The 26,018-nt window shown below is 35.2% G+C and overlaps 1 protein-coding gene across 12 annotated transcripts in view; it reads left to right on the forward strand.

The window, feature by feature from the left end:
- LOC126915054 (potassium channel subfamily T member 2) overlaps positions 1-26,018 on the forward strand; it is a 202,924-nt gene that overhangs the window by 102,141 nt on the left and 74,765 nt on the right. The window contains exon 1 of one of the 12 annotated variants that reach the window (XM_050719379.1): positions 1,183-3,263. The exons of the other annotated variants lie outside the window; for them this stretch is intronic. Coding sequence (XP_050575336.1) covers positions 3,193-3,263 — 71 coding nt within the window. The 5' untranslated portion in view covers positions 1,183-3,192. Of the gene's footprint in view, positions 1-1,182; positions 3,264-26,018 lie in introns of those variants that run through there. 12 annotated transcript variants of the gene reach the window in all.

Below are 26,018 nucleotides of genomic sequence, written 5' to 3' on the forward strand. Positions count from 1 at the left end.
TTAAAAACGCGTGATATAATCTTAGGTTCGTACGCTATAACATAGTATAGGAAATAAAATTGCCGGAAGGGAAAAACAACGATATCGCGCACATAAAAGATCGGAGATTTTTGTTAAGATCGTTCCGTGTCTAGAAAACTTGTTTAAATAAGCAGGTGTCAGGGTTTGAAATATATTACATAGGTATGTTCCACGTGTGATCTCATCGTACGTGTCTCTTTGTAAATATAGGTGTAAGATAGAAGAAGATAAAGGAAACGCGATACGAAACGAAGCACAGAAATATGGAAACGGTAACGTTATACAGAAACAACCCTGTCATTGGTAAAATAAAGAAGAAGGAGGAATGAGTCGATAGTTCAACAGTAACACAATCCCGGGTCGGTATCGAGATATCCAACGTCTTTTAAACACTTTCTTCTCGTATTACGTTTTTCCTCTTTTCGATGACCTAGCAGGGATGTGAAGAATCTTCGCTTCTTTCTGTATCTTCATCTTACGCTACTCTCGTAACAGAATATCGTTCGTGTAACATTTTGAATGCCGTTTCTGAATATCTCGCGTGTTAATCCTCGTCCTATCAAATACGAAGTAAAGTTTGAACATTATTTTGTTTCTAAAGCTATAATATAATATAATAGAGTCGTTAACCCCACCGTATCCACGAGCTGATAACCAATAAGTCAGTCTCCATCCACCTAATCAAGCAGCTATTCCACGACCCAATTCATCGGGACCGCAGAAAAACAGATGATACAATATAGGCAGAGACAATGGAGCAGAAACAATAAAAGATCGCGCTAATAAGCCAACTTGACAATGCCTCTACCACGCTTTCGAACGTCGCATGCGTGATCGCATCGCGTGAGAGAGAACGGCACTCATCAGGATGAATTTAAAAGTAAGCGAATATATCGAAGCGGAGAACGAATCAGTGAGAGCAGGCGCGTGTCAGACGCTGGTCGAACGATTTATTATTTTTCATCTGCTTTTCCAGCCACCTCTTTTCCCTCTCCTTGATACTTTATTATGCGAATTCGCCAAGAGAGCCTGGCTTCTGTCGCGAGAAGGACGAGTGCTGCGAATACCAAAAGTAAGGAGAGAGGGAGTTAGAAAACGGGAGGGGAGAAGTTGCGCGAGCTTGCGCGCAGCTTTGCTGGTCGACGAACGAAACGAAAGCTTAAGGCTGAACCCGCTAGTCGGCGCTGGGCCACGCCACGCGAAGCGCCTTGTGGTTGCGGAACTTTGCTGAGAGGAGCTGCCAGCGCGGCAACCTCTCGATGCCTCTACGGCGGGCTAATGAAACCTCGAGAGCGCCGCGTTTCCGCCTGAAACTGCCCGCAGACTCGCGACACGCCAAACGTTCCAAAAGATGCGGTACCTCAAGAGAAAATGCCGTTGTCTCCAGCTGAAGATGCACCGTGACCATCAACGGCTGTGATCGTCGACCACCTGTCCGTCATCGATCAGATCGAACAAGTTTTTAAGAAGGTTGAATCATCGTTAAACAGCCGCTGAACGTCGATCAATCGTTTGTCGTTAATCGTTGTTACGACGAACCGACACCATCAAAGTTTGTTGTTTATCAAATTCAAGAAAAAAACGTGAGCCAGTTTAGATAGTTTTGGTTATCGTTCTTATCGAGTCATTGTCGTCGAAGAAAGGAAGACAGTGTGACAAAGAGTGTCGTTCGGTCGAAGGTCGGGTTTCTAAAATTTTGGATTATGATCGACGAGCTTGTGGCGGGACCAATAGAACCGGAGGACGCGTTCTTGGATCCTGGTTCGACGAAGCAGTCTCGTCAGTCGTCGCAGAGAGATCAACGAAGTTACGGGTTCCGGTGAGACCAAACGAACCATTCGATTTAAGAAGACGAAGGAAATTTCTAGTCATCGTTGGAACGAGTTTCGTGAATCAACATATCAAGTAGCAACGATTGACTGTGTAAAAAAAAGTTTCGTAATCGTCGTTATCCCTAACCTTCGAAATGAGCTTTGGTAAACCTTGGAGACGTTCCTCTCAGTTTTGTCTGAGTAATTCGTGGCCTTGCAACGGGAGGATGCGACAGAAGGGCTGTTCTTTATTATTTTCCCCGGAGTCCCGACTGACATCTTTTTTCCAAGAACGTGTCATCCGTGACTCCTTCTAAACCCCATTCCAATCCATTACAATCATCCCCTCAGGCATACTAACGTAACTGAAGATTTCATTAGAAGAGCAAGCGAAAAGAGAAGAAAAAATAGGAAAGAAAGAAAGAAAAAGGAGCTAGAGGGCAAAGAGGGAAGGAAAAAAAAGGAAGAAGAGCAGAGAATTACGGGTGGCGACGGGTTCGTTCCCCCCGTTGAACCAACTTAACGCAATAAAGTAAGCGTACGGTTGGCTAAGAAGAGAGTCGTCTTTGCAAGAAGACGAAGGAGATTCCTGAAGGCGGTGCGTGTCCCGTGGCAAAGTAAAAAGGCGGCCGCGCCGTTTTCTTCCTAATTACGATATTATCGAGCATGCTGGTTGGCGGGTCCAAAAACGTAGAGTATTTTTAATACATACACACAGAGACAGGCGCGTGGCACGCGTTATATGTACGCGTGCGTGCCGTGTCCCAGGTGGCTGGTAATTAAGTGTAGAATTTAATCGACGTTTACCGTTTTAACCGTTTGAGTAAGGGCGAAGAGAAAAAGACGACGAAGCGTGGTCCAACTTATGAATAGAAACCGATCTTTTCAACGTCGCGGTCCAACTAGTAGTGGCATAGTTTTATCGATCGTTTCCGTGCAATCCGTTCTTGTGTGTGTATGTACCTTGTGTGAATCGGCGAAACGCGTTATTTTTTACGATTCCATCGCCAAAATTTCTCGCGAATGAAACATAGAACGTGCTAGAGTTATGTACCTGTATCGTTAAGTATCCGTTTCGTGGACGAGCGTAGTTTGTATCTCGTCGTGAACGATTTAAACCGAATTGGCCACGAACTAGCTGCGTCTTTCTGACTTTTGATGCGAAAGAAACGAGAAAAGAGGGAGGAGATCTAGAAAACGACTGGTTATTCGAGACTGAACGTTTTGCAAGCGTGGAAAGTCAGGAAAGAAACGACAGAGTGACGCTGGTGAATTTGAAAAGTGTCTGCCCTCTGTCGATCGAGGAAAGGTGAAAATCGATGAAGAAACTCAGTATGTGTGATCGAGCAAGGCATTAGCTATGACGACCTCGAGCAGATACAGCAGTTACAACTGTCTTACCAGCTGGGACAGCTATGACAGAATACCAAGGTAGTAGAATGATATTTTATATACGACGAGATTTTCCATTATGGGATTAGCTTGTTTGAAATGGCTCATACTTTTAAGCGAGACACATGATTCACGCCACAAGCATCCTATTCTCGTTGAAAACGATGCTTTCTCCGAGCTATCCGTGAATTATTGAAACGAGTGTTGCCTAGTTTAGCCTTGCCCATGTCGAGTTCTGCTTTCGCTCTTACAATTGCTGAATTGATTAATATATATTTTATTTATGACAACAGGCAACTCTGTTTTCTATGTACAAAATATTTCGCTTCTCGCTGCTTTTGATGATACAACGTGACTGATTCAGTTTTGGCTGATAGGACATTCATTTTATTTACATATAATATATATAATATAACACGATTGTTACCTTATTTGCGACACTAGAAAATAATTAGTAGGTTTCTGTTCTCCATAGTTTTTAACAGTACAAAGTTCTGGAACTGAAAGAATGCTACTTTCGTATAATAATAATAAATAATTATATATACAAATAATAGAAATAATTCCGAATACAAAGGTATATTATAACGAAAAATATCTTTGAAACTTATATTACAATAAATTGGAGAACAATGTAAGACCAAATTTTTCGTTTATAAATATACGATTTATCGGATGAAGTCATTGAATTTGTTGTCTTTCAGAATATATAATAAATAAACATTTGAAAATAGCAATACATAAAAATACAAAAATGAATAAATATAAGGACCGAAGTAGAGAGAATTTTTTATCTACATATATCGGAATATTTTTGCTGAAAGTATACTTTTTAATAAACCAAGAATGTGAATACAAATGCGAGATATTACTGAGATTTTTCCTCCGAAATGCTATGTACTCGTAGAATACCTATTACTTTCATAAATATTTTAGTCCAACGTATAATAATGTTAATTCAGAAATAAACAATGCATATTTCACACGATCTATGAAAATATAAAAAAAAGTATTCTTAAATACTGTTATCAGATGATTACTGTATAAAATGAACGGTAGACAGCTTATTAAACTTTATCGATTGAACAATTACGAAAAACTAAAAGTACAACAAATGAACGAGAAACATGCAATCTTCAATCTTGTTAATGTACCGTGAATGTGTTCATTTTTTTCTATTTTTTTTTCAAACGCGTCAAAATTTCATGCAGGTACAATACGATACATTTGACCCAGGCGTGTTTCTTTCACCTTTTCAGGCAAGGAATGTAAATGAGCTCGTAGATTTTCACAGACACTTAGGTTTTATCGGGTACATTCTCGAATCTGACGCGCAGCTTAAGCAGGATTACATACTTTTTACGGTGGTACAATGGTAATTCAATTACAAAATAATCTGTTTCTCAACGTAAAGTCAATAAAAGGACATCAAGAGAAAAAACGATGCATATATTTCGTTTTTAGGTAAGGACGATTGTGTCCTTTTCTTTTTCCTTCTTTTGATAACTCGAACAACTCGATTTTGATAACAGAACGCACGAGAAATACAGTTTCACGTGCACGCTATTTCGATGGAGAAAAGGAGATGACTCGGGACAACGTTCACGAAATTATCGTCGGAAATTGACTATTGGAATAAAATTGCACGTGTATATTTCATGTAAGCTAATGTAGTAAAGCTAAGCACAAAGTTGTGTAACTCTTTGGAATTTCAAGTAGCGAAACACACTTCAAAAGCTCTTTGATCGATTCTTCAATGATTTTCCGAAAAACACTCGGAAGTTCCTTCTCCTCGTCGCTTTCTATCATTTGAACGTCGTTTAATGAACTTACATTTGTAACAAAAATAGAGAAATAAGTAGAAGAAAATGACAGAATAAAGTACGTTTCTAAAGATTTCTTTTGCTGTTTTCTAGATTTCTTGGAATATTGTAGCTTTATAAATCGTTCCTCGGAGAATTTATAAAACTGATTATTTTTGACAAATACTAAGGAAGGAATTACGAATTAGAAGATAAATCAGTGTCAAATTTATACACAACTGCTACTGTAATAATTGCAAAGAGTAAAAAAGAAATGGCCAACTTTGGACGATATAACCGATCCAAATCGGTCAATTTCATCGTTCCATTTCACTGTCTCGAATACAAATTGGATTTAAAACAATCTTCTTGCCATGAAGCAATTAATCATCTTGTTCGCCTCAAGCGTTGCGTTACGCTCGATCTCAGGGACAATTTTTTCTCGCAACATCGAGTACGCAGGAGACATTGTACGTTTTTTCTCTCCTACAATGTCAACGATTCAATTGTTTTAATCACGACAAATCAGTTATTCGATAGTTATACATGTTCAATGTCTCGTTCAGATTAGTCAAGTTATTTGTATTCAAATTAGCCGAGTTAAAGTAACCTGGCTTCGAGCGAATATCGAATAGGAAATGAAAGAATTGATTATGCACGCATGTAAATTATTATGATATTAATTATAATGAAGTATACACAAAGTACGAACTAACGCAAAAATCAGAAACAATTGACTTGATTTAGGAAGTCAATATTTCTAGGTACGAAATTAGATTATTCCTTTTAAGTCAAAGGATAATGAAAGTCGTCTCAATTTTACAGAAAAACACAGTCAGGTAAAAAGACAAGTTTACATTAATAAAACGTTCCAAATTGCTTAAAGTCAACTGACTTGATTAACGATAGTGAGAGTAAAAATTTTAAAGAATATTTCAAATTAAGTAAAACGAAAATTTTACATCGGTAAAGTATTTTAAATGAACGTTATATTAAACTCGACTAACTTGATTAACAAGGACGCGAGTAAAAATTTGGAAGAATATTTCAGGCCAAGTAAAATGACTTTACATTAGAAAAGTGTTTGAAGCTACGTAAATTCAACTGACTCAATTGGCGAGAATAAGAATAGAAATTTCAAAAGGATATTCCAAATTAATCAAATAGCAGTGTAGTAAAAAAATTAAGAGGTTTCAAGTTACTTGAAATAGAGAGAATGAAGTTTTATATCCAAAAAGTCTGACGTGCTTCTAATATGAATTTCAATTCACGATAGTTGAATCGACGACGAATTCGATTACCAATGATCCGTATTTTTATCGACAAGTCTCATTTCATTTTCAATCGCGTGGTTTTCGCAACCAATTTCCAGTCGCATGATTTTCACGTTCGATTCCCTTGTTTCTTCGTCGGTGAACTTCGCGGCGAAAACTTTGATAGAATCAATTCTTACAACAGCCGAATCGGGAAGTTCTCGAATATAATACTACCATGAAGGATTTGTAAAGGAACTAGATACTCGTGTATATTGCAGTAGAAATAACAGTTGGATGATAGAAGTTTGAAAAAGTGGATTGTAGTATTGAACATGTTCGATAGTTCGATTTTTCCACGGAGAAGGTTTTGATTGTTCGTCAAACTACGATCAAAACATAGAAACTAGAAATTGTTGAAATGCAATGGTAAACTTTGTTTTAAGAGATCAAAAGCTTTTTCTATCCTATATTTATCCTTACTATTCTGTAATTTTGTATACTAAACTTATCAACATTCTATATTATTCGTTAATATTCTATATTCATTCTATATTTCAATCTCCATACTTTCTATCAGTGTTGAGGTTGTACGAGAAATCTTTCTGTTCGAAAGCTTTCCGCGGCCAGAAGGCGATAGGATATTTCTTAAAAAGTATTAATATCTGTGAATTACTAATCAGATAATATGGACTGCATTGATAGAAGACGTGCAGTATCCATTAAAAAAGTAAAATGATAATATGATTCAGTATTGGTGTTTATTGAAGTACATTGTTAAGCTTTGCAACGATTAATCTTTGTTTGAAGAGAAAAGGGAGTCTTTAACAGGGGATGGATTCTAATAACTTAGGGACTATCTAGTAACTAGGGACTATCATAATTAATAATCGTCTTTCACGGTCTCCAGGCCAGTCTTACTACCGCCTAACAATATTTTTTAAGGCTTCCATTACAAACCGAGAGATAACGTGTAATAGTACTAATTAAAATCTATTCGAATAAATTCAGTTTCGTAATCTCGACAATTTTCGAAATAATGCTCATATGAATTTCCATTCAAACACAGCTAGATACGATATGAAATATGTAATTTCCGAATGCTATATTACTCGAACAAATGGCGCACATATGTGCACAGATCTAAATCGCAAGATTTCTGTTCCGTTTGCTGTCAGGAATATTATCTTTATTGCCAGATATTTATGATGCATCGTACCACGTCAGAAAGCCTCGTGACGACCCTTTGTTATTACGCACCATAAACGCAGTTCATTTTTTGAAACGCTAACGATATAAAACGCTAACCATAGTTTGAAAGAACGAAGTAACCAGAAGGTTTTAGAGTGAAATATAGATTTTTTTAAACAGTAAGACAGTTTCGTAAGATTTGGAAATTACTGTGGCTAATTCTCATAAAAAATTTTGTTAATTAAAATTTTATTATGGAATTACATAAAGATCAGCTAATTACTTTAGCTATCTATCAAATTGTTTCGTACGAGACACATGATATATTCGTAAAATGTGTCTATAAATGTTCGAATACGTTTCGATTTACGTTATGACTTATTTTTTCTTCTAATAATTTAGTCATTTTTAAAGGGCTGAATTAGATGATTATGGAGACCAATACGCACCAGCATGATCCTGGTATATACGGTGATCCTTATTAATATCCGAATACCACGATAACTCTGTAATTATAAATCCCAATTATAAACTTCTATATAGATCAACGTTTCTGTTCCACTTGCCTTGTGTCGTCAATAAACACAAACACGAACGTATCGAATTTATTAAATCGAGATTCGTAAGAAACCTTATCTGCCTATTCTCCAAAGATTGTATGCGAAGCTCGAGTCGAGGATTTTCACGGTACCTGGGACAATTGTGGGACAAGTGGTCGGTAAATATTTGATGCGCAATCCTAATTCTGAATTTGCGGGTTCGACTAACTAAGGGCTCTATGTATACGCGGCTCACCACTTGGCGCTAAATACATTGACACTGTGCTTAGATGGTTTCGCGTTTAATTTGAGTAAAATTCGCACATATCTTCTGCATGTGACTTGTAATTAAAACCTGCATCTCTATAAGAGATTTAGCATGTTAATAGGATTGCTTTGCAATTGCTTCTCCAATCTCTCGGTAAAGGTTAAGCCGATCGTAATGAAAATGCCTTAGAATCAATGTTAATCAAATAATCTTATTATTATAACTTCCACTTAACTACGAAATCAAGATACAACCAACAACGTTATCATTCAAATTTAATACCACAGTCGTAAAGTCGGTCAAAGAATATTCCCTCTAATTTGAACAATTTCAAAATTATAAATAGGCGATGAAATTCCAGAGATCCTTAACATTCAACCCTTACGAACTTTCCTTAGTGTTATATTTTTCAGAAAATAGTTTACGCGACCGATGACCCAAATCTGCTAATTGGTAATCAACGACGATTTACGAGGTCTTTGCAAGCAACGAAACAACTGTGTGACATTTACACGTATCCATATATTCGTTCACGTGCCATAATTCCGTTCCTTGCGCGTTTATTCAATAGTGACATTTCACGTCTCTGGGAAACATTTCGAGGAAGGAACTCAGCCTGATGACAGTCTCGAGTTATGAATCGACGTTTCACAACTCTAGAATTATATCAAGTAATTTGCGACTGTCATTTGTAAAGCGTGTGTGGGTTCATCGAAAGTGCGAGAAAATAATTTTGATCAGCTTCCTGGGAAGAATACTTCACGGTACGATATTTTGACGACGATTCGACAGAAATCGAAGAGCGCAAACGAGCTTTCTCTCTCTCTCTCTGATGCCGTTTCCAAGTTTAATTAAATACCGATTAAAGCTTTGTACGCTGTTGGAATTATACGCGAGAAGCTTAAGAATAAATATGAACGAAGAGAAATAATAAAAGACTCGTTGAAAAGAGTAAGGAAGGTGTGCGATGTAATTAGTCCCGCGTCGCGTCTCAATTTTCGCGCTGGAAATTGACTCGTTACCAGCTCGAACGCTATGTTACTTTTTCAACTTCTATTATCTAACTTTCATTCTTACGTGCTTCGTAGCTTGCGCAAACGCATTGTAGTTCGATTACGTGGCTTTTACGAGTTTAAAGGGCAACGAGAAGAATAAGAATATAATCAACGTAGGATTATACAATATCGTTCTGAAGATAGAGATTAAAAATAGGCTAATGAACCAGTTTTAATATTATTTTTATTACATCTATCGTTATTAAATTAACATTTAGGTTTCTTCGTGAAAGTTAATATACGTGCAATTAATTAATACTTGGACGATGAACATTGATTCAATTCTATCGCATAGATACAGATCGACGAGCTTCCAACAAGAAAGAGCTAAATATTATTAGACGTAGAGAAAAATTCTGCGCTTCTAGTTTCATGCTCTATTATGCTAAAATTCAGATATCTCATTGCCTTTTAACGTATCGATAATTATCGATAATATATAAAACATAATTGCAAATACAATTACAGTTGATGAGGTGTATGTTTAACATTGCATATTCTTTAGATCTCAGCTCGATTTAAAAAATTCAATGACGTTTCGTTAAAAAGGAAAAAATGTTTTTCTATTTCCAATGGGAATATTACAATATGTATAACATGTAAGAAACGATATCAGAGATTTTTCAAATGAGATTTTACCTTTAACAGGCCACAGTGTTTGTAAGAAGTTTGAGAAAATGAGAAGAAAATATTTCTACATTTGAAGGTAAAGATACGGTTCGTTCACGAAGATACGAAAAGTATAAAACCGAAAGCACAGGATCTTTTCCTATATCTAATAAAAACATCTTAAATCGGCAAATGTCTATGTGGGATACAAATTAATAACATAATTGAACGCAGATTCGAACGTGGACATGATTGAATTATTGTCCGTAATTATTGAAAACGCAATGAATATCGATATCCTATTGGGGACGAGGGAAATGGACAATTGTTACTAGCTGTATAATAATATATCCATGGTACACTAGCAATTCAGTTATCTGTTATTAAGTTATAGCATTAGAGTTATCATTAAACTTTTATTATTAAACTTCCAGCAGTAAAAAATAAGAATATCTTAACGCGTTAATGATTCAATTGTTGAATGACACTCTCCAGGTTTAATATTTTATTAACCTAGTAACAGTATTAGTTAATCAAAATTCTTTTAATCATACCGATCACTAGATAAGCAAGATTAATTTCGAATCAAAGCGTACGATTCCATCGTCATTAATGACAGTGAATTATACCGTGCACGATTAAACGGATCGATAAACAGAGCATCGTAATTATCATCATGGGCATAATATTACATCTATGGTTAGCTTATGGCTAGATTCGCTAATGGATTCAAAGGATGCTGGGTTCTGATAATGTTACTTTAATCCTCATTATCATTTTTTCTATTATTTTATTTTATTCTAATTTAATGCTATTTAATCTCAATTCTATTTTCTATCAAAGATGATAACAATACGTAGCATGGAATTTCAGTTTCTGTTGTTGAAACAAACAACGAATGAAGTGTATTTAATCAGGAGCATTTGAAATTTTGAACGTTTTACAATTCTTCAATAACATTGGAGAGCGTGTGAACGAATTTCATACATAATAACATGAAATATAACTTTCAAATTCAAATTGTATGATGTTGCTGGATTTGGCTCGCGGGTCGCCTACTTGTCAACTCTGTTCTAATCCTACAATCGTGAAATTAAAATAAAAGAATCTGATCGATCATTGTGAGCACGTTTAACTCCATTCATTAATCACGCCACCCTCCATGATTCTTTTAATGAACCGAAAAATATTCCATCATTCTTGATACTGTATCGATAAATAACGCGTGAATCATTCGCAACTCGTACTACCTTTTAAATTAACTGTTAGATTAATTTACACAGATAGCATATTAATTCGCGCTCGTATTAAACGTCAAGGATATCGAATAAATTTACACCTCACCGCGTTCGAAACTCAACAAATAGTAATAACAATCTATAAGCCCCAAAATAATTAATAACGTTATAATTGACCCGGCCTTATTACCAGTAAGCAAGCGGATCGCATTATCCGTGTTAGTTATTAAAGCTTTGAACCAGCTTTCCGCGCTTAATTATTCGATTAACCTTCGAAAGACCTTAAGATAATCGAAGTAATTTAGAGGGTGTCTCAACAAAGCACCCCGTGTCCTAAGACGAATAATTGGACGACCAGTTGCTCTTGTCCTTTATCGAATCACGTTTTAAGAAGGCCGCTGTCGCGTAGTTCTTTGACAAGACGCAAAGAGTATCCTCCAAAGAGTTAATAGAATTTCGATAGATTTCCAACGCTATTGAGTGCATCTCGATGTTCTAGTCTGTTACGAGCTTCCGACAACATGGTAACGCAGTTAGAAAGTTACAATTCGGCCATTGATGGAAATTCGAAGCGATGAAATCGAAGACACTCGAGACTGGGAAGAAATAGTTGGCAAGATGGGCAAGTCGAGTGTAATTTTCACTTGCAAATGTTGTTACTTATTCGATCGTTATATAGTAATTTGGTACGAAGGTGCGAAAGGGAAATATTTCAAAGGTTTCTATTTTAATTAAGTTACACTGGTTTATGAAATATAATGATATTGCATTTCCTATATCGAATTTGAGTAAGAAGCAATTAGGTCGTCCGAAAAGTTTCTTTCGTTTTATACGGAAATCATTGATGCACATTTTCCGTTTTCTATTATTTTATCCAATTATACATGATCCATTTTGTTTTATCAAAATAAAGATCACAACGTTCGACAGATTAGGTTTCACGTTTGTATAAAGATGCGTCGTTGTAAAAGACGTGTCAGTAAAAGAGAAACATTTTTTGGACAATCTAATAGAATATAAATAGAAAGTTTGTTTCAGTGACGTAGTTTAATGTTTAGCAACTTATATCATCTTATACAGTTATAGATTGTAGAGTATTGCTTAAAAGGTGACAACTAATGGTTTCTTATAATATTTGGTTAAGGAACATTCCACGTAATTTTTAATTATAGATCACTTGTCTGTGAGAGCAATCCAAATTGTTTTGACGACAGATCAAAATAAAGGTGAGAAGATTTTATTTTTAACATTTTTAGATACATACTAGTGAATATATTCACTGTGACAAAGCTTTGCTAACCGGCGTTATTTTATATAAATTCTGGTAGTGAGGAGATCCAGGCAAAAGCTTTTTGATTTATGGATATTTGCGATCTTACGCTGTAATTTAAATTTCTCGTCGTTATCAAGTAATTAACTAATATAGTTGTATTATGTAACTACATGATCCAAGAATTTAATGCGAATAAAAAATTCACAACCTAAGTTTTACCTTGGAATTACTTGAATACATTATATCTGCAGTATAAATGCTCCGAATCTCTAATTATAATTAAAGTATTATGATGGAAATACGTAGGAATATGAAATCAGTTTCTCGTTTTAATAAAGTCAACGTGAGTTTTACCAAAGGCACTTGCATGTTTTTAATAACTGCAAAAATGAAACATTTCAAACTCACCAGCTTGATAATATCAAACATCTCTCATTCCTTCGTATCGTCCTCAGCTTTAAAAGGAAAATAAAGAAACAAAAGATAGAGAAAAATCTCAAATAGAAGTTGTATTACGGCATTTTTGATCTTTTTCCGAACTCTCGTTTTCTTTGACAACGATAAATAGAAAGAAAGAAAATCGTGCAAGAAGCTTCATCCGCGGACTATCGTCGAACACCAATAATCGTTAATCATCATTTTTTACAGATTACCTTGATAATAACATTTTAATTAATTTAATAATATTTAAATATTTTAATAATTATTTTAATTTTAGGTTAGTAATGTTTAAAAACTAATTACACCAGATTATGTCCTACCTTTCAAACCATTCAATTCTTGTGTGAACTATTTTTTTAAACAACGGACAATTCGCCAGCAATTGGTATTTATTAAAAATTTTAGATTTAAATTAGATTAAAATTGGGCGACCTATGCGTATATGACATATTGTAGTCAAAGGAGTGAAATTTCTGCATGTGGTTCTAATTCAATAGCTAGAAACTATGTAAATCTCCATTGCTTCGATCCTAATCAGTAAAAGCACGATCGCTTTCGTTCGAACGAAATGTCAACAGCAACGATAAGCAGTGGTATTTAAATTGGACTTGACATAACGAACGAGAGAGTAATCGTACACTGTCGTTGTAACGTGAACATAGTCGTTGAAACACAGTTTCTCAGTTACATCCGATGCTTGACTTAATTAATTAAACCTAAGCCAGACTCTATTGTTCCTGCGATTGTAAATACCATCGTAGCACAGTTTTCTTACGAAGCGAAACTGTAGGTAACCGCGTGAATGTAAAACGAGTCGTTCCTTGGTTGTTGTAACGCAAATCTCCAACTATCCAAGTTAAACACTTGACTTTCAACCGAGATTTACCTTCTCGTTTTCTGAAAACGTTCCCATTCGATTTCACCTCTCGGAGCAGTATCCAAGTGAAGATGCAGGTTTCTCGATAAACTGAAGCGATTTATTTTTGCCAGTAGCATAGATTCCTTAATTATCAGAAAATGTTCAGGAGTGGAGAGAGGAAAAATATGAAGAGGCTTCACCTTTTACTAGACACAAACAGAAAAATTACTCGTTATGACGTTTATTTGAAGCTTGTGGAACCGTGCAAAGGAAATTCTACAGCTTTCTCTTACGAAACAGAGTTCATTGAGAGGAACCTTATCTTCTGCTAATTTGATATAAGTTTTTATGTTGTTTAGATAAAATACTCACAAAATGATTATTTATACACATTATGTATTGTATATACGTGTATCGTATTATAATAGTGAACAAGGAAACCAAATAACTAACTGAGTTATACCAAATAACTTACTATACCAAAATAATTCTTATCGTCTCGCTCATAGAACGACCTGATAGTAATACGATCCAACTGTAAAGTAACCGGAGACTCGAAATTAGTTGAAAACGCGATTACTTCGTTCTCTTGCTCTTTCGAACGAAAGCAGCGCGCACCATCGAGCAATCGCATGAAACGCAGTTAGTCGGGTTGATGAGGACTGAACGTAGTCGAATTCGGTTGAAACTAGGACCTGCTCGTGCGCGAGTCTCTCGTAGTGACGTTGAAGGACTGGCACTGATCGAAATACCTTGTTCGTTTGCAATACCAGTAACCGACAAGTATTTCGACGGAAGTCGATGCACAATCGCTTCCGGGCAACTGCTAATGAAACACGGTCGAACGTCGAGCAACTGTTGACCGTTGACTTTTCGAACGGAGCAGTAAATTGATGATAAAAGTGACAGCGATCAACCGGGCCGTGGACTCAACGTTTAATTGCCGGAGTGTTGGCGTGTGTCGCATCTAGGACACTATATTGGTCTCGCGAGTCCTAATATATCGCGGTTCTGCTTTAATTCAATGGGAGTCGCTGATTGTGTTTCGCCAACGCCGTGCTGCTATTCCGCAACGCCGTAATTGCTTCCTTCGTTGCTCGACCTTTCCTTAGTAGCTCTCGTATCACGACCAACGGGACAGATGCACTTTTGACATGTCGCGAAGATGAGATTAGTAAGTGAGATGGATGCTTGGCATTTCAACGGGAGATTCGTGCTCTTGGTGGAATTTACATAAAAATGTCATGATATTTTGGGTTTAAAAAATGTAAGTCGTTGGATTTTATTTTAGAACTAACGGTAAGGTAACGAGTCATATTTTATTCTATGGAAGTCTGTCATATTTTTCATATGAATGTAATTTTAAAATTCATACGTCATCAATTAATTTCATATTAACAAAGTAGTCCTTCTATGTAATTTTCAGAACTAGATATATATTTTTCACTCTCTTGTAACTTTTTATTGATCGCATCTTATAATATTAAAATTATAAAAGATACCGAAATATTACTTATCTTGACAGTTACAACCTTCGTTTTTGCAATAGTTCAATTATATTTTTGAAGTATAATCCTTCGACTAGTAATTTTATTTTGAAACTACCTTTATTTGTTCAACATCTTTTCTATCACAGTTTTTATATAATATTTGTAAGTAAATCAACGTGAACTTTTGTTATGTAATTAATAATAATGGAAAATCAGATATTCAACCAGATAAATAATCTTCGTATGATCTTTAAATATGAACCAATGCAATTTCGTTTTCCGATTGGAAATTCGTTTCTGTACTTTTTCCGCCGCCCTTGTCGATCTACGGTCATTTAATGTAAAATAGCATATAATGTAAAATAGCATATAATGTAAAATACCTATCTGTATTATTGTTTCATTTTGTATTATCGAGTGCTTCTCGTACGGAATTGTTAATTCGCATATGTCAACAATACAAACGATAAAAGTACGTTGAAATATTTTGGATAAAATTCGATAAAAACATCAAACAGGAAATTCGATTATTTTATAAATTATTCGACGTAAACCCGAAATTTTATTACTCGCTAAACATAAATTTCGTGTATAATGTTACCTATTACGCGTGTATTAAATCCGGAAGATGAAATATGTATATATCGTTTATTCCAGATTTATCCATTTTCTTTTGAAAAATATATTTCTGGTAATATGATCGCAAAAGTATTACAGCAAACACGTAAGAAATTTCTCCTGCCATTTCGCAATATTATGTTGTTCGCAATAGAAGAACGCAATATTGTTATCCTCTCTATATATACTCTTCTTAATTAAAAACTCATCGTATACGTGTAACGCCTGAAGCAGGGTGTTACAGAATATGTAGGAAATATTTACAGAATCGATTTTAAACATGGAAAATGATGAAAAAATTTACGTATTTCGTCATTTGGTACTTCTCTTCTCCCATTCCTGATTGTACGATTAATTATATGGTTCATCGTAGATTTCCCCAATCTGTGTCCTTTGTCCATTATCAAGGAAAAAAAAAAGATGGACAGGAAAAGAATGAAACAAAGATAATCGGATAGCAATGAAAAACGTGGAAGCTTCGATAAGCTTTGATCTGACTACGGTGAACAAACAGGTTCGAAAAACATTGCTTAAAACACTGGAACCAGCTATCAGAGCCGAGTAAAGCTTATCACAGTGAAACGGATGCAATCGTTTTTCAATTGGGATTATGCGATCGTGTTTACACGCGCGACTCTTCTCTGCCGTAGGATGTAATTTTCATCGAACGAACCGGCCAACTCTTCTTGAAATTCTATCAATCCCATTAATTACAATGTCAGGCGATTTATCCCCTCGTTATCGTTAGCATCGGTAACGAGCACTTGAAATTATGCCGCGATAATCGTATTCGTTCGAGGTTTTCGCTAGTTTTCGCAAATTTACGAGTTCATCCCGCTATTTCGTTTTACCGTAGATCGTACTTACCCGGTGTTTATTTAGGTTTACCATTTGGCTAAGGAAAAATAGGGTGAAAACGAAAGCTCGATGTTTTGCTCCATCTGCGAAACCGACTACTATCGATCAAGTTAATTGTCGAGGCCTACCGTTTCACGGCGAAGGGGCCAGCAATCGCGATTAAGGGGTGAATGCCACGAAAGGGGCCTCGAAATGCTCAAACCGCTGCCAGTTAAATGGTGACCTCGATAAAACTTGGAGTTGGAAGGACTCGGGCATTTAGACAAATGATTCACTTCGTGGCAAGGAATGTACTGGGCTTCACTGGAAAATACTGCCTTGGGAATAATTTATGCATATTATGATCGTAGCTCGTATGAATATTGGATGCATTTCAGAAATTAGTAATTCTACCATTTTTTTCATAGGAATTCCAGTTCTCTGTTAGCTTTTAGATTTCCTAACATTTGTGTAATTGGTTCTTTGAAGTAACCAAATGTAAGTGCATTATGAAGAATGAAATATCAAGCTACTATACGTTATAAGTGGATGACTATAATTGGAGTAACATAATACGTTGGAAAGTAATAATGTAAGTCAATAAATGAATGTGTGGCCTTATTTCCATATCGATAAAATTATGTATTAATTTTGCCAATAGTTCATATCAAATGTACGTATCAAACATGCTTGAAACCAGAAGAATTTGAAACTATCGTTTGGGATTTGGCAGATGTAGTGGAAGATCGTAGAGCTGAAAAATTTGCTAATTTCTTCATCAAACTTTAAGTAACAATCGAATAACTCGTCGACTTACCAAAATTTGGAGACGTATATACTCGAATAGATCATTAACAAGAAAAAAGATTTACTTTATAAAAATACAAGGAAGAATGTTTCATAACTGGAATACTAACTATAACTCGGAATTGTTCCAAGAATCGTTGTCATAACGTGAAAAAGGAGACGCACGGAACCCATTAGGGGAAAGAAAAATGAACTTCATTTCCTCGATGCTCGTCCTCGAAACGCATTTCCGTCACATGCAGAAATATCGTTATAACCACGCTGGATAATTCTGTTCCGTGCGGTATCGTATTTCCTGTTAAGCAAATGATCTTATGACTGGCATCATTTGAGTGGATATTTAACGTGGTAATAGCCGATGGGCCGGGTCTCTAAGTGTTCTTTCCTGTATGTCCTTTTACGTGCTTTTACACGCTATTTTTTTCCTCGCATCAAGCAATAAATTTACAAGAAGCGGCTCGTTTATAACGCCATCAGTGTGTAGAAGGAATTTTCATTTCATTCAGGGAAAAAGTTTTCATTTCTATAACCTTCTTTTTTTCAACATTTAATTTATTTCGTGAATTCTCTTCTTAACAAGTATAGGTAAGAGCGTTTCCAATTGAAGAATGCATTTTATTTACGTGGCGTTTAATTTTCTTCTTGTCCCTAAGTATTTTGTGCTCAAAGATTAAATATCCGTAAAATATAGAAAAGATTACAATAATTGGTAATCGTTGTACGTATAATTTCCTTTTTTACGTAGATAGTTCATTTGTCTGCGATTTAACTTACAGCTCACTCGTCTGCGCGACTCGACAAATGTAATTTGTTCTTTTTTCCGATAATGTAGTAATAATGGTTGAGCTACTGCGAGTCTTCGAAGGAAAGATAAAGCGATTCATTTTTGCTTCGAATACGGAAAGCTCGATAAGATCACCTCACCTGTTGCGACCACGTAAGTGAAATTATCGGTCGACGTCTAAACCTTCTTTAAACGAATTAGATTCCTAAAGCGATTTTAGCTCGCGTTTCTCTTGCCACGAGGAATCATGAAGTGAATCACGAAACGCTTCCGAGAAAGGTTACCGAAATTGCTGAAAGATTATTTAAAGTTAATATCAAAAGCAAGCTTCTCGCATGCCAAATTAACAAATGAAATCGAGATTAAAATAAAATTTGTTTAAAAATATTCCGAGGAGAGTCTTTTTTCTAAAAATATTAGGATAGTTTGTTAAATGGCTGATAGATAATCTACGGAATAAAAGTTTAATATTGCACGATTTATTTAAGAACAATTTAGTAAAAATCCTTTGCAGAAACGATTTTACATTTTCATCCGCTAACTGTTATAGCAGTAATAAAAATAATTTACGAATATTAAAGAAGCAAGGCAGAAAGCGGAATTGGAAGGTATTAAAATATCATAATAAACCGTCGCATACAACTTTTTCTTTTTCAGCTTTCCTAACAAGTCAGTCTGCGTTTGTTCATCGCGAGACAATTAAATTTTTTATTGTCAAGGAAAATTCGCTGCTTGAATCAACGAAATGAAATATTTCTCTGGCGGAATCTGCTAAATACGAGTGAAATACGTAAATAGATACAGGAGACGATTCACAGTTTTGTATAATATCATTTCTTACTCGTCAAATATCGAAGGTAACATATTCATTATCATATCGTTGTGTTAGGATTCTATTGATATTAAAAATCTCTTTGTGCAATGGAATTAATTTTGTCAGACAACTTAGAAAATATTAAATATACAAAAGGAATATAGTTTTTGCATGAACAATTTTAAATATGAAAATCCATCTAGAGTAATTACCTGTATCATTTTTATACTTACAGTGTTACTCGTTAAACATTTTTTTTATTTTCCTCATTGCTCTGTTACACTTGTAATCACTACGCCGTTTTGAAAATATATTAATCTATAAAAACTCGTTCACTCATATATATTTATATTTTAATCAACCGTAATCTTCTTACAGACAGCTTACATTTACTAATAAACATTTCATTCGCAGTTAGCACTCGATTAAACCCTTTCTTGCTAACAGCGATGTTACCATAAAAAGGTATACTGTGCTATAAAAGTCTGCTATAAAATGTAACGTTATGCATCCCGTTGTAAAAGGTACATTTCATCTTGTCAGTCTGTAAAGCCTCTACCAGTCGAATACTCGGACGAAACATTTTAACCGGGGAGAATATTTTTAATTGTATCTCTATCATTCTTTGTTACGATATATACAAATTCATATCCAATCTTCATAAATTTATATTAAATTATATTTTGCTAAATGACATTTCTATTTCTGCTAGGTAAAACAAATTTCGGCTTAGGCACTACTCTTTTAACTATGTTCGTAAAAATATAAATTTGAGATATATCCTCTCTGACTGTCATTCAATCAGTACTTTAGTACTCAATCGGCGTACTGTTCAAACGTTTCTATTGAAATCGTAATTCCGATTAAATTATCAAGCGCATAAACGAGAAGTGAATGTAAATTACTAATAACATCAGAGTACGGTAGCTACTCGATGAGAAATTGTTTGACAATTTTATGTTTTATCCTCTAATTAATGAGTTCCGTTACGAGCAGTGAGAACAAAAATATTTCTGGGACACGGTACGAGCTCGCGAGGAACGGAGGTAACACTTGAGTGAATCTCTCAAAGGGAAATGGCTCGACAAATAACAAGTGCAATGGCTTTGTTCTGCTAACGAAGTCCATGAATCAAGCTACAATCCCAGCTATGACCTGTGTTCCGTGCTTTGGATCTCGCACAATCTTAAATAATATACGCCTGGCAATTTGCTTTCCAACGACGATCGTTGGATGTATTCGGTTGCCAAAAAGTAATGTTGCTTTGTCTTTCGACAACAAACATCGTGTCTAACTTACAATAACATATTCTCTATTGGCAGTACATTTTCGCTGTTGACAATTGGACAAATATAGCGGCTATTATTAAATTTTGATATCACGATCCGAGAAAGATGATTACTCTGTATATTTGTAATAATGTTATTGAATTTGTTTCTTTATACGATACAATACTTGTTCTAGTTAGTGGAAATGGAAATTATATTTATTTAATGTGCGTAAGATTCTGCACGATAAGAAATAAACCAAACAATTGCGAAATTTGAAATCATAAAAATATTCTGGTAATGAGTAGGTTACATCAAATTTTCATCCCCACTTTGCTTAGATTTATTTTCATAAATATTACCTAGTAACACCTAAGAATATATTTCATAGTTTACATTTTATTCAGTTAGCAAATTAAACGTCGCAGTGTTTCGTTTCGACGAACAAAATTTATTTAATTATCGGTTACTTCGCGAATTGTTAGTCAAAAACTCGAAATCGAGAGAATCAAATGTAAACATTTAATCATTCGTGACTTTGTTGCTGAAATCGGAACTTGGAAGTAAATACGATTGCTCGTATGTCATAAATAATATTAAATATACACGCACATACATTTGACAATGTTTTGTGCGTCGTTGATTAAATATTGTAAAATTCACTCGATTCATTGACGATTCGAGAGTTTTTGATAAAACCTGCGTAGAAATTAGAATTTTGTCAACTTCCCTTCATTTTTGTTCCACTTTTGTTCATTGTCGACGAGTTTGACAGCTCACGAAACACGCGTCGATACAAGCGTTTTGATTGTAGAATAGTGAAACGTGAAACATTTTCGAGGTGTATCGTACGGCGTGTGAGTAAAAGAACCCTTTGATTTTGAGTGAAATAGAGGCAGATTTAAAGGAAAGAAATAATATTTCACCAATAATTACACTCGCTTTTAGCGACGCTTCGATAAAGACAGTTGACCTCTTTAATTTATTCGGAAATTAATGAATAATCGAAAATCGACGTACGATTAAATTTTACCGGTTGCTTTTTCAACGCGTTCCATGGACATAATAGCGAATGAAAGGGAGAAAATTGATGGATGAAACGAGCAACGGTGTCATTGTTCTGCATTAAGACCACGGGGAAAGGATCTACCAAACCAGAGTTTAATTTTCAATTCGGAAGTTCGGATCGTCTTCGCTTAAACTCTTTAAAACCGTGGTGAATTTATTCGACAGTTTGGTTTAAGAAGTTCATATTCTCCGCTACGATTTGAAATCCGTAAAGATGGAATTTCAAGCGTGCTCAACGACTGTGAAAGAATTCATTTGAGAGGATCGATCATTTGAAAAGGATAAAGATTACCTGAAATTCACGACTAACAAAATTTCTAAAATTTAGAAAAATTCGAAAACTCGACTTGTGATTTCACTTAACACATTCCACTTCATTTTTTACACACGTCAATGGTTTGAAAATTCAAGTGTTGTATTCAATCTGTACAAAAGATACAAAGATTATCAATGAAATATTATTTCCTCCGCAAAAGCATCCTCTGACACATTACCTTCTATTTAGAATTTTTCATTCGAAGGCCAACAACAATGAACACAAATAAATCTTTGTACGCGACGAAGCCGATAATAGATCTCAGGAGAGGGGAAAAGGCTTTAAGAACACGAACTATGATAAAAGAGTCTTCTCTTTAACCACAATTACCTAGCAGCGGCGACGGTCTAGCGAGCGTTATCATCACGAGCGTTTATCTCGTCAAGATCTTCGAAGTTCGGGTATTTTCACGACATCCTCGCTTCAACTCTGGGACAACGCGTACCATTTTCTGGTTTATGATGGTCTCAGAAGCGAACGAGCTCACGAGCCAACGTCGTTTTCCTCGGAATTTTGTTAGAACGCCTTCAGGCCAAAAAGATTTCGCTGGTAAAGCCGCGACGAAATTCGATGTTTCTGCCTCGACGTTCGCTTTTTCACCTTCGCAGATTCAGTTTCAAGCTTCTCCTACCCCGTTTCACGTTCGCCCCTGGTTGTTTCACGAAAGTGGTCGGCGAAAGACTACTCTGAGACCTTTCGGGGAATATCCATACTGGAAAACTGTGTTCACAGGCTGCGAATTTTAATAATCTTATAAACTCTAATCTTATAGAGCAATTTAGCTAGCGCTCTTCACCGAATTTAATGTTATTTTCGGCGTGAATGAAATCAGGTTTGCAGCTAAACACGTGTACACGAGACAGAAGAAGTTGAGACACAGATTTTGCCAGCTTTGGGATTTGGGATTTTACCGAAAGATTTGAGATCCAAAGGAAAGATGCGAGGGGAATTTGATCGTCGCAAATGAAATGAATTCTTAGTAAAACTTTGAACGTTTATAGCCGATAATTTTTGGTTTATCTTTAATATTGGCTGTTCAAGTAATGGCGATAAATTCTTCCAAATGATGATATATTAGTTAAATAGTTTAATCAATTAGTCAGCTAGTAGAAAAAATAAATTTAGCGCAATTGAATTTAGTTTAGTTAGTCACGCTTGAATTATAGGATAAAATTACCGCTGTGGAAAGAGAATGGAAGTTGGTCTATGCATATAGAAAGCAAAATTTACATACCCACACTGAAAGATGTGAATGATTTGCATGAAGAAATAGTGCAATTCCAGTATTCCTGATTTCGAATAACGTTTTATCTTTGAACATTCTTCGCCGGTATGATAAATTGTTTTTAAAATCCATCTGAAGAAGAAAAATTCTGTCGTACGACTGCAACAAATTTGGCACCATGAACATGTTATGTAATATAAAAAAGATGTAAAGAAAACAAAACTGTAGGTATATACCGATTAAATAAATCTGATTATCACGATCGAAATGATTAAATTTACACAAAATTCTTTCTATGGTCTCCACATAGGAAACATCCGATACAATACGCGTAATCATCCAATACATATTCTAATCAATCGTTTCATCGAAGTAAGCTCGAAGGGTGGACCAAAAGGTAGCTTTTAAATTCCAACTTCTCGCAGACGTTCGTGCGTAACGTCGAACAAGTAATCGAAAGCCGGTGTTTTGCGTTACCCTAACGCAACAGCCGCATCTTTCTCAAAGGCTGATCTCACGAGACTCGCAGGATTTTTCCAGACTGATGCTAGTGGATAAGAAAACCCTATAGAGAGAAAGGGGAAACGAAGGGAGAAAAAAACGCGGCATGGAGCGAAACTGCGCGTACCTCCGTACTACTTCTCCAGTCGAATCGAATCATGGCACCCGTGGGAAATAAGTTTTGGTCGATCATACATTGGCTCACGGTTGTCTGATCGGAAAGTGCTTGAACTACTGCGACGCCCTACCAGACAATCGCCACCCTTGGACAATCGTCTGGTCAGAATTTCTACTTATCAGGAAGTTTATTTCACGGTTCCTCTTGCCGTTGGATAGTCGAAGGGTTATCAAACAAACCGTATATCAATGTTCAGGAGGAGATTGATAGATGGTAGTGTTATGTGTTCTTGACTGATATTTCATTTTCGTTAAGTTATTGCAGCGGATGATATATGTATTTTGATGATATATTATGATCTACGATGTTGGTTTAGTTTGAACTAGTGTTTGAGCAGAGGCGTAAATATGCTTCCAGTTAAAGGGTACTAGAATATTTAACGAGTTCTCTTGCACATTAATTTGCTGTAAGTCTTTGCTCTCGTAGTTTTGCAATTTTTTGACAGACATAATAATCAGGTTAAAATCAAACTTGTAATTTGTAAACTTTTTATAGAATTCTTATTAGTTGAGGAAGTTATTAACAGACTGCAAATTTCTATGCAATTGTATATTTTTGTGAACGCGACTAGAAATAATGAAATCTATAAGGAAACTTGCGTCGACTTCTAAATACTACAACGTGCGCTTTACTTTAAGAAGAGAAATTTTTATACCTCGATGAACAATTCTTTAAATTATTACCGTAGCAGAAAATAGTCAAAAGCGTGGTATATTTGACAAGAAATTTTCAAATTTCATGTAGTAGCGGAAAAGATTTCCAATGGATGCGATCAAGTAATCCGAGTTTCTGAGAACAGCCAGTAATATCAGAATTTAAGGTCTCAAATTTTATCGTCCTTTTCCTCGACGTAATATTTAAATTTGTGATACAGTTCGCGGGAAGCCATGCGAATTTAAATTCATATCACATTTTTCTTCGCTACGTCTGAACACAAGGAACAAAGTTACCTCCTTACTAAAATGTTAAGATTTTTTATTAATCCAGTCGACAAAATTTTATTCTGAAGTTAATTAAATTGAACGCATCATGTTTAAAACATAGAAGAGTGCGAATAAAAGATTCTGTAAAAATAAAAGATTTCCGTTGTCCAGAAAATTTGTTCCAGCAAAAGAAGTAGAAAGCTATAATAATAAGGAGAGGATTTAAACGAAAGGTTGCGTACAATAGAGTTTCAGAAAAAGAAAGGAACACATTTTCATAAAACTTTATACCTTGACAAGGAACGTACGTATAAACGTCAAGTGCAACGAGTACGATAAAACAGTTGAATCTGGAGAAGAGTCCAGTTGCTTTTGTTTCTAGCTGGCAAGTTTATTTTCCTACATAAACGAAGAAGTCGAGAACGGACACTAACTCGAACAGCTTTCCTTCGTCCTTGATCATTTAACCTTCCAATCTTATCGCAACGTGAACGATATGTGGATAAAAATGTATGGAAGATTTTTTGGTAGTTGCTAAATTCATCATAAAAAGTTAACCTTAATGACACAATTTTTCTCTTGAAATAAAAACATATGGAAATGACATATGTGTCATGTTGATGTTTCTTGACACGCGAACATTAACTTAATAAGGTTTATAATATATTTCGTAAAAATACAGCAGTGACATACAATACACATATTTTTGGTTAGCCATTTAAATGAACGAAAATAGCTGATAAATATTGTCAGAGAAATAGGCAAAAATGAACAATAAATATTAATATTTATATCTTTATAATCCATATTTATATATATTAATATATACGGATGGACATAAAAGTATCGCACGTGATTTATCTGTACATTTCAGATCCGTTAGAAATTGTTTCGCATTATTAAACGTTCCCTACGATCGTAACATCACGCTCCTTTTCCTTATAAACTGTTCCTTCGCGTTCGATCTACCAACGGAATCTTCCACCAACTTTATCACGTCACAAAATCCGAATCGACGTCATATAACGGCTTTGGTTCGAATCGCGTCATTCAACCTCGAGAAAATCCTTGATTCTAATTAATCGTATCTCTTCCCTCGATATAACGTTCGAACACGGTACAACGTTAAATAGAAACCAAAAATTTTTATATTCATCGTCATTTATTTTTTTTCTTTTTTTTTTTTTGTTTGCCACATTCTCCTGACTAGAGTTTAGAGCGGTGTTTTCCAACATTTTTTAAGCCACGTAATCCTCTTTTGTAATAACCAAATAACTTGTCGTCTCTTCCCATATGTATTTTTAAAAATCATTTTTAATCAGATATGTCAATTTACTTTAATATAATACAGCTTTATTGTATAATTTTTCAACTTTAATATTAAAAAGATACTATTTAAAATATTCTAACATTTTAAAAGCGTTTCTCTATGAACTT

This window comes from Bombus affinis, chromosome 4 (assembly GCF_024516045.1).
Source record: "Bombus affinis isolate iyBomAffi1 chromosome 4, iyBomAffi1.2, whole genome shotgun sequence".
Classification (NCBI taxonomy): domain Eukaryota; kingdom Metazoa; phylum Arthropoda; class Insecta; order Hymenoptera; family Apidae; genus Bombus; species Bombus affinis.